We start from the raw sequence: 15,595 nt of genomic DNA, 5'->3' as shown, positions 1-15,595 counted from the left end.
GCTGGGAGCTCTGTGCAGGGATTTAGCTGTGAAATTCCTGGGGGCTGGAAATGTGAAGTCATAACAAGGCCTTGAAGCTACAGGCCAAGGTAAATAGCATGTTGTAATAAATTTTGCAAATGACAATACAACTGCAAAAACAGAGAAGGGAAATGATTCCTTGCCTGGAAAATTATTGAATCTTCATTGCCAAGGAGTGAAGATTTTAGGTGGAGAGAATTTCTCTGGCTTTCCCCCTGCAAATAAACTCAATCAAAGCAAATTTATTTTAAAATTGTAATGAATATTTGTGGATATCTTTTGAAGTATTTGCCTAGCTCTAGCTCACTACCTAAACATCCACACTCTTACAACCGGTGCTGTAGAAATATATCTAATCTAATCCCCCACCCACAGGACAAGAATAAAGAATGTGGAATACACAGCATGCATAATACATTATTTGGGTGTGTCCACTTCTTGTCTAGAAGGCTAGAGACTGTAACATGGGAACTTTGGAGTGTTTACAGATATGTAAAGGAAGGGAAAACTTTTTTATCTCAAATCACACCATGATGATACTGTCATCACATTGTACTCTGATTTTCTTTATTGATGCAATGCCATGAAATTAGGATCAATGTAAAAACACTGATGCATGAGAAGCCCCAAACAAAAAAATCAGGCCTCCAACTGTCCTTTGTGTGTGGGATCAGTGGGAGTTCCAAACGTGGCATGGCTGCAAAATTAAGCTTGCAAGATCTGGAACAAACCCATGAAAATTGGGATTATTCCATGATGGGCAGTGACTTTAACTTGGACAATCTATATAGGAAAAACCATACAGCAGTTCCCTTTAGCTTCATGGTCTTGGAGCAAGGACTTGTTGTGTGACCTCTTGTGAGTCATTTAGTTCTTGTTCCTGAGTTTTGGTAAAAATGATAATTATACTTATCCACCTTTATAAATCATGTTGACCCTGCATGATAAGTGCAAGTTATCATTCCTGTTTGTTTATTGTTTTATTAATATTTGCTGTAGAGCTACAAAATCTCAAAATAGGTTTATGCTAGTCATGGCTGTGTTTGAGCCTGTTATTTAGCCCACATCTAGGCAATCAGAATAACATAAATTTGTTTCCTCTTCCAGAGAGACAAGAGAATGGAACTGAACAGTAAGTTAAACTATGCCCCTGCATTCCTTTAAGCCTAGTCGTGTGGCTCTTATGAAAGCAGCAATTTCTGCATGTTCTTAATTTTCTCCATTGAAATATAATAAACGGTTAACACCCATAAAAATAGCAAAAAGAGGGAAACATCATTTGAGAGTACATATTTCAGGGCACAGTTGAGCCTCTTTGCTTTTTTCTGTCCATTTCCTCTTTGTTTCCCTTTCTTTCCCATCTCCCTTCTTTTTTCTTCTTTCTCTTTTATTGGTTTTTATTTTATTTTTTTGCTCTCCTCCCCATTCGCTAACTCACTAATTCACTTCAATTCAATTAGACTGCATTGGTACAATGAGCTGTACATGTGTTGTCACAGAGTAAAATTGAGACAGATCCATCAGGCTATATGCTTCTCGGGATGGCTGGAGGGTCCGTTGCTGACTCAGTGGGGCTCAGACATGTATTCATGAAGCTGAATTGTGTTTTGAGTGAAGAAACACAAAGCTTTGGCTGGCGAGCTGCTTCTTGAACCTATAGCTCTGTATGTCGGAGCTGCTTCTGTGGCCAGGTGTATTAGAGACATTGCAGGAGCAGAAAAGGAAGCTTCCCATCTTTCATCCCACAGCAGCTTCTCCCATTAGCCCTCTCCTCTGCACACCCACTTTGAGAAATGTTGGTTTAGGCCCTACAATCAGAGTGATGCAAGAAGACCTTTGTACCCATGCAAAGCCCTACTGAAATCAGTGGGGATTCCCAACATGACAGATTCCACCAGGATGGATCCTGTTACAGGATCATACCCTTAGTACTTTCTGCACTGACAAATATGCAGAAGTCTGATGCTAACTGTCTGTTTAAATGTCTCCCAACTAAAACAGAGCCCCAACAGATAAAGAGGGTGTCAAACTTCTTTCTGTAAAGACAACTTCTCCTGAGACTGGTAAGTGGATGCTTTTCTTTGACCGTAGAGGCTGGGGAGAAGAAGAGTTTGGATGTCGATTGATTTTTACACTGCCCCTGCCCCCCAAAAAATCACAAAATGATTCCTTAGTAGCAGCCAAATAGTGACTTGAAGTAAATGCAGACTCTGTCTTTAATGAAAGTTGGGGGAAAATTACTCTTGTCTGAGGAGATTAAAGCTATGTTTATGGCCCAAACCTAGAAACAATCATAATGACAATTAGTATTATGAATTTGCTCTATGCTAGGAGCAAGTTCAGTATTCCCCTGGAATAGCCATTTCCTGTGAGCACAATTCCGACTGACCCAATAGTGTGGACAGAAGGTATTTTCACGCTGTCAGGATGCCACATATGGAATAAGGACCCAAAATGCAAGTATTCAAGGACAACAGTTGCAGAGCAGCTGCCCCACTCAATAAACAGTGGTCTGCAATATTTGCAGCCTAAGCAATGCAGCATTGAGAAGCTGACTTCACTGATTCTTGTTGTCCCAGCTGAGAGAAATGCCAAATGGACGTAAAAGATCTGATCTAAAGCTCGTTGAAGTCCGTGGGAGTCTCTTCAATAGGCTTTGGATCAGACCTAAACATTATAGTGAAAATAAGTGGTTTTTTCAAAATTTGTTCAAATTTAATTTATGAAACATGATTTTTAAAGTTTTTGCTGTCCCTTTAAACACCAGTCATTAACAAGAGCCCAAATCAAGGAAATGTAGTAAGTCTGGATAATTGATTCTTGTGACTTCAAAAGAACACTTCTTTTATTTATTTATTTATGTGGGACGCTTGCATTCTTACGTAGAACAGGGTGAACTATTAACATATTTGACAAATAATCCCCTTTTTCTGTTGGCAAATTATATGTGAACAGACTTTAATTATTTACAAATTTGTTCATTATTCACAACTCTTCAGCAAATGGTTGCTTGAAAACTACTTGCTAATGGACTTCTAGTATTTGCTGTTTATAATCTACTGTTCAAGTTATGTACGGTCAGCTGTTTCTACTCTGTGTATAACTCCCATCCCCACAAAGACCTTGGCTTTTAAGATGACCCAGGAAACGTTTCTAGGAGTGTAATCATGTGTGACCCATTATGCAGATATTTTTGTGAACAAAACTTGGCTGATTATTAGTATTTGCAGAAAGCAAATAAAGGGAGTTGCAAATACTGTCTCCAAAATTCCTGCTTTTGGTTTGAATTAATGTTTGCAATTACTTTTTGCAGTATGCGCCCAGCTCTGCTTCTATCACTCAACAGTCTCTTTTGTTACAACATACTGCCCTCATTACAGATTTACATTACAAATTACTCTCTTGTGTGCTAACTTGATGTTGTTTATTGTAAATTATTTACATCATAAAATCTGGAGGAAACAGAGGATATATATAATGTTTGTGAAAGGAATTAAACCTTCCTCATTTTAAGCATAATAAAATAATGTCCCTACAGGACTGAAGGTGGAACTAGGAGCTGCAAGAAAAAGCTGTGAAATGTAGAAGGACTGAGATAGTGATGTTTAGATCAAGACTCAGACCGTGCTAATCTGAATCCCAGTTACTGCACCAAAAAAGCAAAACCTCTCATGAGAACAACTGTCCTCACAGGATTTCAGATTTCACTCCCTCCCCATCCCAATACAGGACCCTTCCTGACCTACATAGGCCCTTCTCCACCGCAGCTCTAGGCACTCGCCATCAGAAATCTGCAGGGAAAGAGTTCCTCAAGTCTCCACCCTTCTTCTTCCTCTTCCAGGAAGTCTCTTCCATTCCTTTAATGGGTCCTGGCTGACTGCTTCCCCCCAGTGGCAGTTTCAAGGGGCTGCTACATAGCTGCTGTGCCCTCCCCTCAAAATCCTATGTGATCTTCTGGGGCCTGGTAGCGGATCCGAACCACCTCTTACATATGGCAGCAAGGAGTGGCATGGTCTGCGGTCTACTGGCTGCACTGCAAATCCCGCCACTCCCGTTGGCCTGCCTTGGAAGCTGTTGCAGTCAAAGAGATCAGGCTCCAAATGCTTTGTCTGGCTGGAGCCGTACCCATTTATCCTAGGTAGGATGCAGAGCCACGCTCCTTCACTCTCTAACTGACCCTGGCCTGCTGTTGCAAGACAAATGGAATCCAGGTCTTAGAAAACACGAAATTGAATTCCAGGGTTTGCTTGGGGTTTTTAAAATGTATTGTTTGGAAACTGAGATCATAGGTGTATTTTAAGGGGGGTTGGAGGGGTGTGTGTGTTTGTAAAATTGCAAGTATTTCTTTAAAAAGCTGCATAAAGCTTCTGGTAGGTACTAGATTTCTTGGACACCTACAGGACCTGTTGCTTCCCTCTCACCAATTTTAACACTGGAGTAACTCCGTTGATTTCAGTGGGTTACTCCTGTTTTGAATCAGTGTCAATGAGAAGAGAATCAGGTGCCCTGTGTTTTACAAGAGGGGGCCTGAGGTCTTTTTAATCAGCTTCTAGATCACAGGTTGACTATCTGAACACCTTCTGTGGAGAGAATGCTTAATATTCTCTTACTGAGGTATGCTGTACGTTTGCTATATTTGGAAGATATGAGTCGTAACCACTTAGGGAACATGAATTTTCCCCCTGGTTAATGCTATTCTTATTTAATACACCTAACTCTTTTGCTGATGAAATTCTACATTTTAATAAATGTCGAAATTAAACACATATCCACAGGTATAAAGGCCATTTTTCTTCCAAGTTTCCTAAAATGATTAAATTAATTCTTTTTAAATCCGAAAAAGGACCCATTCATATTACAAACCTTATGAAAATACTTCTTACTCACACAAGTCCTAGTCACCTCAAGGTATCTATTCATGTAAGTAAGATTTACTCACTTGAATATAGGTTGCAGATTTGGGCCCAAAGACAGTCATTTCATAATAGCACAAATACACAGAAACGTATGGCGTGTCAGACTAATTTAGGGAGTATACTAAAAAACAATTACATTGTGAAAAAGTTATTCTGGAGCAATGTAAATTGTCACAGTGCACCTGTATCCCCCCTCCGTGATCCAGCAGTGGCACCCACGGTTATGCTCCCAGCTCCTCAGCCATCAACTCTCTTGAGAAGAGACCCACATCTTTCTCCCTGGTGATGAAGTGTTTTACCAGGCTGCCTAAATGGCCTGCGTCTGCATTTTGCTTTCTCCTCATAGGCTATAAACAGTGTAATTGTCCACAGTTATAGGTTACCACATAGTTCTTTTTAAGCATGTAAATTCATTTGAGAGCATCACAGAGAAAACCTATTAAAACCCAATAAAAGAACGTACACACATGCTAATAGGTTTACCAGAGATCACCCCTCAGCTCCAACAATGGCTCTGGCAAGTGATCCATCTTTTGAAATCCACCAAGGGGTTTTCCTGTGGTTAAAAGTTCATAACAGCTGCTGGCTCAAAACAATCACCTCCATGAATCTGAGAGTCACCCCTTTGTATAGCTTAGGCCTTTGATCTTTAGATACTAGGAACAGGTAATCAGCAGACAAAGGTGCCCTCCTCAGGGTGTAGTTTCCAAAGGCTGAGTTTTTGCATAATAGCGCACACCACCCTCTAGAGATTTCCTGGGAAATGCACTTAACTTTGTCCCAAAATTCATTCTTGTCTGGCACATTGTTTTAAATAGTCCTTTGAAGCTCATAATCCTTCCCAGTGTTTACATTGGCCACATCTCCCCCCAGAGGAATTACATACAAACCCACAATAGCACATCAACTTTGCATTTATAATACAATGGACTCCAAAACTATTTAAGCTTAATTTAATAAGATCTCCCAAAGATATTGCAGGAAATTGCCATATCTGTCATATAAACTTCTATATGCATTCCTTTTTTTTAAACTAGATTCAGGAAAAGCAACTCAATTAAAGAGGAAGGCATAGTATAAGCAGCTTCATATTCACAAACAGTGTTGAAAGGACTTCACTTTGGCTGCCATTGACTCTATTACTATTATTATTTATTTATTGTGGTGCATATGTAATCTGCAAAAAGTTGAGAGTCTTAATCCAGGAAAGCAGCTAAGAACGTACATGTGTGAGTAGTTCTATCAAAGTCAATGGAGCTATTCAGTTTGTTAGTTAAACACATGCTTAAATGTTTTCCTGGACCTTAATCAGCTCTCAGTGGTTTTAGATGTGTCTTGCCCTCAAGGTGTATATTCAACCAATGGTAATGCTTCTCTTGTTTCACTGATTGGGTATGTTGTCACTCAATATTCCATGGAGGTTGAGTGCGTTGGGAAGTTTACATGAATGGCTAATCTTGATCTTGTATTTGAGGTAAGCTTTGTCAATAAGCACAGTTGGTATTTTTGGATTTATCCACACAATTTGGTGATGAGGAAGGAACAATTACTTTTTAGAAAAGCAAATGAAAGTACAAGGAAACTTTCTGCCTTGACGTGCAACCCTGGAAACTCACTGTCTTCAATGGAGTTGCATGGGATGTGTGTCAAGGCAGAATTTTGCATCTGGTCTTTGGCAATAGAGACCAAAGGAGACTGGCCTATTTCAGCCGTGCATTTGGATCATACTTTAAAGAAGTAATGAAGAATTTTAGAACATATGGAGGGATATCTACAATAATGCTGAAGAACTGCAGAAAATGTCTTCCAATCACGGAGCTGGCCCAAACACATTTGTTCTGCCAATGGACCTTATGACATTAGGAAAACCACATAAAACTAAGTTTAGTGTTCTCATCATTTTGGAAACAAATAAGAAAAATGTGTGTGCTGAAGGATATATGTCTATAAGGTTTGGATTTCATGTGAGAGTTTAATAATACATTAGAACATCTGAGAAGTGAGATAAAGCTTAAGTGGACCCTGTGGTGAAAATTTGACATGGACAAGAACTTTGGATACTGTATATAATTTGGAAAGCCTTACATGGACCATGCAGAGAAATAACTTTGCCACTCCAGACTGGCTATGTGGCATGCCAAGGGCTCTGCTTGCTAGTAACAAGAAGTCATCACATACTGTAGCGTGCATCAGAACAATCAGCCAGGAAAATGGGTGAATATATGAGCTTACATTGGGTTTTCCTGTTCTAGGACTGAGCATCCACCATGGAGTTGCATATATGACATTTCAGCTTTAGGCATGTATATCTCCGGAGAATGCGTAATAATGCCGGATTTTCTATGACAAGTGAGAGACAAGTACAATCATCATCCAGATATAGTTGTCTAACATCTTAAAAATCCCAATATGACAACCTACCTACCTCCTTTTGTAGTGGGAGCTGGGTTCTCATGTACTTCATTGTAGACCATGTATGTATTAACCTCCATAAAAGGCAACTGAAAGAAGTGGACCACAGATCAGTAAAAAGCCCTGAGGCATAGTATTTGGAGTGAGGATGTCCCATAAATATGAACTGCACATGGTAGAACTGTACTGGTTACATAGATAATGGATCATAAATCATCACTTTGGAACCAAGGCTGGAGTAGCTGCACTAACAGCTCTCTAACTCTAGCAATGGTCTTTGGTTTTATCGCACCAGAAGGATATTTAATATAAAGTCTCCTGAGAATGTGGCAATGTAGAAGTTATTGCAAAGTTGCCTAGCCCTGGTCTACACTAGGACTTTAGGTTGAATTTAGCAGCGTTAAATCGATTTAAACCTGCACCCGTCCACACAGTGAAGCCCTTTATTTCGACTTAAAGGGCTCTTAAAATCGATTTCCTTACTCCACCCCTGACAAGTGGATTAGCGCTTAAATCGACGTTCCCGGCTCGAATTTGGGGTACTGTGGACACAATTCGATGGTATTGGCCTCCGGGAGCTATCCCAGAGTGCTCCATTATGACCGCTCTGGACAGCACTCTCAACTCAGATGCACTGGCCAGGTAGACAGGAAAAGAACCGCGAACTTTTGAATCTCATTTCCTGTTTGGCCAGCGTGGCAAGCTGCAGGTGACCATGCAGAGCTCATCAGCACAGGTGACCATGATGGAGTCCCAGAATCGCAAAAGAGCTCCAGCATGGACCGAACGGGAGGCACGGGATCTGATCGCTGTTTGGGGAGAGGAATCCGTGCTATCAGAACTCCGTTCCAGTTTTCGAAATGCCAAAACCTTTGTGAAAATCTCCCAGGGCATGAACGACAGAGGCCATAACAGGGACCCAAAACAGTGCCGCGTGAAACTGAAGGAGCTGAGGCAAGCCTACCAGAAAACCAGAGAGGCGAACAGCCGCTCTGGGTCAGAGCCCCAAACATGCCGCTTCTATGATGAGCTGCATGCCATTTTAGGGGGTTCAGCCACCACTACCCCAGCCGTGTTGTTTGACTCCTTCAATGGAGATGGAGGCAATACGGAAGCAGGTTTTGGGGACGAAGAAGATGATGATGAGGAGGAGGTTGTAGATAGCTCACAGCAAGCAAGCGGAGAAACCGGTTTTCCCGACAGCCAGGAACTGTTTCTCACCCTAGACCTGGAGCCAGTACCCCCCGAACCCACCCAAGGCTGCCTCCTGGACCCAGCAGGTGGAGAAGGGACCTCTGGTGAGTGTACCTTTTAAAATGCTATACATGGTTTAAAAGCAAGCATGTGAAAGGATTACTTTGCCCTGGCATTTGCGGTTCTCCTAGATGTAGTCCTAAAGCCTTTGCAAAAGGTTTCTGGGGAGGGCAGCCTTATTGAGTCCTTCATGGTAGGACACTTTACCACTCCAGGCCAGTAACACGTACTCGGGAATCACTGTAGAACAAAGCATTGCAGTGTATGTTTGCTGGCATTCAACCAAAATCCGTTCTTTATCTCTCTGTGTTATCCTCAGGAGAGTGAGATATAATTCATGGTCATCTGGTTGAAATAGAGTGCTTTTCTTCAGGGACACTCAGAGGTGCCCGTTCCTGCTGGGCTGTTTGCCTGTGGCTGAACAGAAATGTTCCCCGCTGTTAGCCACAGGGAGGGGGGAAGGTTGAGGGGTAGTCACGCGGTGGGAGGAGGCAAAATGCGACCTTGTAACGAAAGCACATGTGCTATGTATGTAATGTTAACAGCAAGGTTTACCCTGAAAGAGTGTAGCGACTGTTTTATAAAATGTGTCTTTTTAAATACCGCTGTCCCTTTTTTTTTCTCCACCAGCTGCATGTGTTTCAATGATCACAGGATCTTCTCCTTCCCAGAGGCTAGTGAAGCTTAGAAAGAAAAAAAAACGCACTCACGATGAAATGTTCTCCGAGCTCATGCTGTCCTCCCACACTGACAGAGCACAGACGAATGCGTGGAGGCAAATAATGTCAGAGTGCAGGAAAGCACAAAATGACCGGGAGGAGAGGTGGCGGGCTGAAGAGAGTAAGTGGCGGGCTGAAGAGAGTAAGTGGCGGGCTGAAGACAGGGCTGAAGCTCAAATGTGGCGGCAGCGTGATGAGAGGAGGCAGGATTCAATGCTGAGGCTGCTGCAGGACCAAACCAGTATGCTCCAGTGTATGGTTGAGCTGCAGCAAAGGCAGCTGGAGCACAGACTGCCACTGCTGCCCCTCTGTAACCAACCGCCCTCCTCCCCAAGTTCCATAGCCTCCACACCCAGACGCCCAAGAACGCGGTGGGGGGGGCCTCTGGCCAACCAGCCACTCCACCACAGAGGATTGCCCAAAAAAAAGAAGGCTGTCATTCAATAAATTTTAAAGTTGTAAACTTTTAAAGTGCTGTGCTTAAAGTGCTGTGTGGCATTTTCCTTCCCTCCTCCACCACCCCTCCTGGGATACCTTGGTAGTCATCTCCCTATTTGTGTGATGAATGAATAACAAATGAATGACTGTGAAGCAGCAATGACTTTATTGCCTCTGCAAGCGGTGATTAAAGGGAGGAGGGGAGGGTGGTTAGCTTACAGGGAAGTAGAGTGAACCAAGGGGCGGGGGGTTTCATCAAGGAGAAACAAACAGAACTTTCACACCGTAGCCTGGCCAGTCATGAAACTGGTTTTCAAAGCTTCTCTGATGCGTACCGCGCCCTCCTGTGCTCTTCTAACCGCCCTGGTGTCTGGCTGCGCGTAACCAGCAGCTAGGCGATTTGCCTCAGCCTCCCACCCCGCCATAAACGTCTTCCCCCTTACTCTCACAGATATTGTGGAGCACACAGCAAGCAGTAATAACAGTGGGAATATTGGTTTCGCTGAGGTCTAAGCGAGTCAGTAAACTGCGCCAGCGCGCCTTTAAACGTCCAAATGCACATTCTACCACCATTCTGCACTTGCTCAGCCTGTAGTTGAACAGCTCCTGACTACTGTCCAGGCTGCCTGTGTACGGCTTCATGAGCCATGGCATTAAGGGGTAGGCTGGGTCCCCAAGGATACATATAGGCATTTCAACATCCCCAACAGTTATTTTCTGGTCTGGGAATAAAGTCCCTTCCTGCAGCTTTTGAAACAGACCAGAGTTCCTGAAGATGCGAGCGTCATGCACCTTTCCCGGCCATCCCACGTTGATGTTGGTGAAACGTCCCTTGTGATCCACCAGAGCTTGCAGCACTATCGAAAAGTACCCCTTGCGGTTTATGTACTCGGCGGCTTGGTGCTCCGGTGCCAAGATAGGGATATGGGTTCCGTCTATAGCCCCACCACAGTTAGGGAATCCCATTGCAGCAAAGCCATCCACTATGACCTGCACATTTCCCAGGGTCACTAACCCTTGATATCAGCAGATCTTTGATTGCGTGAGCTACTTGCATCACAGCAGCCCCCACAGTAGATTTGCCCACTCCAAATTGATTCCCAACTGACCGGTAGCTGTCTGGCGTTGCAAGCTTCCATAGGGCTATCACCACTCGCTTCTCAACTGTGAGGGCTGCTCTCATGCTGGTATTCATGCGCTTCAGGGCAGGGGAAAGCAAGTCACAAAGTTCCATGAAAGTGTCCTTACGCATGCGAAAGTTTCGCAGCCACTGGGAATCGTCCCAGACCTGCAACACTATGCGGTCCCACCAGTCTGTGCTTGTTTCCTGAGCCCAGAATCGGCATTCCACAGCATGAACCTGCCCCATTAGCACCATGATGCATGCATTGTCAGGGCCCATGCTTTCAGAGAAATCTGTGTCCATGTCCTGATCACTCACGGGACCGCGCTGACGTCGCCTCCTCGCCCGGTATCGCGTTGCCATGTTCTGGTGCTGCATATACTGCTGGATAATGCGTGTGGTGGTTGATGTGCTCCTAATTGCCAAAATGAGCTCAGCGGCCTCCATGCTTGCCTTGGTATGGCGTCCGCACAGAAAAAAGGCGCGGAACGATTGTCTGCCGTTGCTCTGACGGAGGGAGGGGCGACTGACGACACGGCTTACAGGGTTGGCTTCAGGGAGCTAAAATCAACAAAGGGTGTGCCTGTACATCAAGGAGTATTTCAGGCAGGACTGCACGGAGGGTTCCAATAAGAAATGGTGCACCTAAGTTATCGTTGTTATTGGAACAAGGAGTTTAGCCTGGCCTCTGATTGATACATGGCTAGATTTACCTCGCTGCACCTTCTCTGTGAGTGACTGCAGTGTGATTTAGACAGGGGAGGAGGAAAATGAGTACAAAACAAATCTGGTCTATTTCTTGTTCTGACCCACTCCATCTATCTTTTACATGTTTGGCTGGCAGCAGATGGTGCAGAAGGACTGCATGCCATCCACATCTCATGGCTGCTTGGCAGAAGATGGTACAGTACGACTGCTAGCCATCTTCATCTCTTGCCTGCCTGGCATAAGATGGTACAATACGACTGCTAGCAATCCTCATCTCTTGCCTGCCTGGCAGAAGATGGTACAGTACGACTGCTAGCAGTCCGTATCGCCTGCCCGCTCACCATAAGACGGTTCAATAGGACTGCAGGACTAAAGAGAATGACCTGGTCAAGTCACTCCAAATTTAGTCCCTGCGCCCATGTCTGCCCAGGCGCTCCCAGCCGACGTGGCCAGGAGCACCTCGGACACGACGAGGACGACTACCAATCGTATTGCACCGTCTGCTGCCAGAAGGCAATGGGTTGCTGCTACTGTGCAGCAAAGCCGTACCGCATCTGCCAGCACCCAGGAGACATAGGGTGACGGTTACCTGAGCTGGCTCCATGCTTGCCGTGGTATGGTGTCTGCACAGGTAACTCATGAAAAAAGGCGCGAAACGATTGTCTGCCCTTGCTTTCACGGAGGGAGGGAGGGAACGGGGGCCTGACGACACGTACCCAGAACCACCCGCGACAATGTTTTAGCCCCATCAGAGTGCTCCATTGTGAGTGCTCTGGACAGCACTCTCAGATGGCCGATTGTTTGCCATTGCTCTGACGCTGGGAGGGGCGCTTACAGGGTTGGCTTCAGGGAGCTAAAATCAACAAAGGGGGTGGCTTTACATCAAGGAGTATTTCAGGCAGGACTTCACGGAGGGTTCCAATAAGAAATGGTGCACCTAAGTTATTGTCGTTATTGGAACAAGAAGGTTAGCCTGGCCTCTGATTGATACATGGCTAGATTTACCTCGCTGCACCTTCTCTGTAAGTGACTGCAGTGTGATCTAGAAGAATGAGTCCCCTAGACAGGGGACGGGGGGGAAGCAAATGAGTACAAAACAAATCTGGTCTATTTCTTGTTTTGATCCACTCCATCTATCTTTTACATCTTTGGCTGGCAGCAGACGGTGCAGAAGGACTGCATGCCATCCACATCTCATGGCTGCTCGGCAGAAGATGGTACAGTACGACTGCTAGCAGTCCGTATCGCCTGCCCGCTCACCATAAGACGGTTCAATAGGACTGACTGCAGGACTAAAGAGAATGACCTGCTCAAGTCACTCCAAATTTAGTCCCTGCGCCCATGTCTGCCCAGGCGCTCCTGATCGACCTCACAGAGGCGACCAGGAGCACCTCAGACATGACGATGACGGCTACCAGTCGTACTGTACCGTCTGCTGCCACAAGGCAAGGGGTTGCTGCTACTGTGTAGCAATGCCGTACCGCGTCTGCCAGCACCCAGGAGACATAGGGTGACGGTTACCTGAGCGGGCTCCATGCTTGCCGTGGTATGGCGTCTGCACAGGTAACTCAGGAAAAAAGGCGCGAAATGATTGTCTGCCCTTGCTTTCACGGGGGGAGGGAGGGAACGGGGGCCTGACGATATGTACCCAGAACCACCCGCGACAATGTTTTAGCCCCATCAGGCATTGGGATATCAACCCAGAATTCCAATGGGCAGCGGAGACTGCGGGAACTGTGGGATAGCTACCCACAGTGCAACGCTCCGGAAGTCGACGCTTGCCTCGGTACTGTGGAAGCACTCCGCCGAGTTAATGCACTTAATGCACTTAGAGCATTTTCTGTGGGGACGCACACACTCGAATATATAAAACCGATTTCTAAAAAACCGACTTCTATAAATTCGACCTAATTTCGTAGTGTAGACATACCCCTAGAGAAATCCAGACACCTGAATGTAATCTGATATACCAGGTGTCGTTCCTTCCAAAATAACCTGTGCTGCAGAGAGAGAGTACAGGGTAGGCTATATGACAGATAGGATTTTGGTCATGGGGAAGGTAAAGAAAGTAATCAGCCCTGCAATGAATTTGCTGGAAGTAAATAAAAAGTATTCCAGAACTGATTTGGATCAGATATTAGCTTGTCATTTCAGAATGCTGAGTGGCCTGCAGAGTCTAAAGTGGGCCATGGTAATATCTGCATGGGAAATTCCAAACATTTCCATTGTGATAGAAATTGAAATTGTAAGAGTTTTTATTGAACAAAACCAGCAAAAACAAGGCAAATGTATGGGTAGTCGACGTGGTAGTCTGTACATGGCCCAGACATCTTATACTTGCCCTCCTGTGGTATTTTGGTCACCATTTCTTTTCCCCTCCTTTCCTCTTGCTGTACTTTTTCCCAGAGGATGAACGCAACCAGAAGGAAATGAGGCAGAATGGATGTCTGTGAACAGTGATTTCCCCTTAGCTGGTCCTTATTTCCCCTTCCTGGTAGATGTTTCATGGTTCCTAAGTAGTAACCACGTTGAAGGAAAGAGGCATCTCTCTGTTCAAGGTGCTCACAGATAGCACAATACAACATTTGAACCAGTCACGAACCCAGAACACACAGCCACACTCCCCAGTATTTCCCAGGTCCATTGTATACTTGAGCATCTCCAACCACTGCTTTTGGATATTAATAATACTAATGATCTTAGGTCTTCTAGCATCCAGTGGTTGTAATTTAACCTACCAGGTTTCCATGATATTGCCCACAGGTATGTCCCGTGCACAGTCATGTGAGCTACATATTCTGAAGATGTGAGATACCTGACAGAATGGATTTTTATTTTTATTTTGGTACTATGGCCTGTGAATTCTTTATGCCATTCCCCTGTTTAACATACTGTTCTCTATCATGACCTCTATGATCCATAACATGCAACTTCCCTCTCTGTGATAAGGAATACCGCACGTGGTGTCTGACCATTCATTTAATCAGCAAGAGACAGAAAAAAGGAGTCTCACATACTTCACTCAACACTCCAGACATTGGAATATGTATGCATTGTGGCACTTACGTCTGAATACCTAGCACAGCTCTCCAGAGCAAATGCCTGTGCAACCGTGTTTTGGATCTTTGGTATTCCATCTGTAAGCAGAGTCAGGATGAGCTCTACCCTGACATCTGGGGGCGAGTCATGGTGGGTTGTGGAAAAGAACTTCAGATCTCATTTGCATAGGCACACCCACCCTGCCTAGATGGTCACTTTGGCTGCTGTAGGAGCCCCAGTTTCTCTGTTACTGGGGCAGGAATAAACTGTTATTATCCTGATTATGTGAATCAAGGACAGTGGAACTGTACTTGGCCTTTTGTTATGATGGACGGACTCACCATCAACTAAGCAGCACTTGCTAGGCAAGGGTCATGGGTTCCAAAACCCAGTCAATGGAGAGAGGCTGAGGATAGATATTAATGCTTGGTGGTATGGGCCCCACATGCTAATTGCACTTTCTCCTCTCTCCACTATGGAATATCAGAGATTTTGATTCCATTAGGAGTCTAGTTACAGGCTGCTGAGCTGAATTCACTTTGGGCTAATGGTGCGCCAGCACTGAGGCTCCCCTACTACAAGCTGAAATCACAAAAGAGCTAAACTTACTAAGAGCTGAAATCACTGAGTGTTGTGTTAAGTAGTGGGGGAGGCTGGAGATATATTGCAGAGCAGTTTGTGAGACTGCTGGCAGAGCAGACCGGCTGGTGGAGCAGAGCAGTTTGTCGGATGCCTGGAGCAACTCATGGGAGCGGCTGGCAGAGCAGAGCCCTATGGAGAGGTGGGGCAATCAGCTTTGGACCACGTAAGGTGCCCCTTAACTCCCCCCTATCTCCACCCAGGTTGGGAGGTAAAGCTCCGCAGATAAACTTTCAAACTCTGGGGCTGCCCTGACCAGGGACAGAGACTTTTGGGTTGTTGGACTTTTGGGACTTTGGGTGATTTTGGGTTGCTGGACTCAAGAA

At 44.9% G+C, this 15,595-nt stretch overlaps 1 protein-coding gene across 3 annotated transcripts in view; it reads left to right on the top strand.

Annotated features, from left to right (window-relative positions):
* EMCN (endomucin) overlaps positions 1–15,595 on the top strand; it is an 89,560-nt gene that overhangs the window by 57,128 nt on the left and 16,837 nt on the right. For all 3 annotated transcript variants that reach the window (XR_014711205.1, XR_014711206.1, XM_084625343.1), the window contains exons 11-12: positions 1,129–1,153; positions 2,023–2,084. Coding sequence is in view for 1 of the 3 variants with exons in the window: in XM_084625343.1 (XP_084481469.1) it covers positions 1,129–1,153; positions 2,023–2,084 (87 nt within the window). In the remaining 2 variants the exon portion in view is untranslated. The remainder of the gene's footprint in view (positions 1–1,128; positions 1,154–2,022; positions 2,085–15,595) is intronic.

The sequence above is a fragment of the Lepidochelys olivacea genome (assembly GCF_965140295.1).
Source record: "Lepidochelys olivacea isolate rLepOli2 genome assembly, chromosome: 4".
Classification (NCBI taxonomy): Eukaryota; Metazoa; Chordata; order Testudines; family Cheloniidae; genus Lepidochelys; species Lepidochelys olivacea.
Note: the sequence above shows the minus strand (reverse complement) of the source record. Positions and strands in the feature narration are given on the sequence as shown.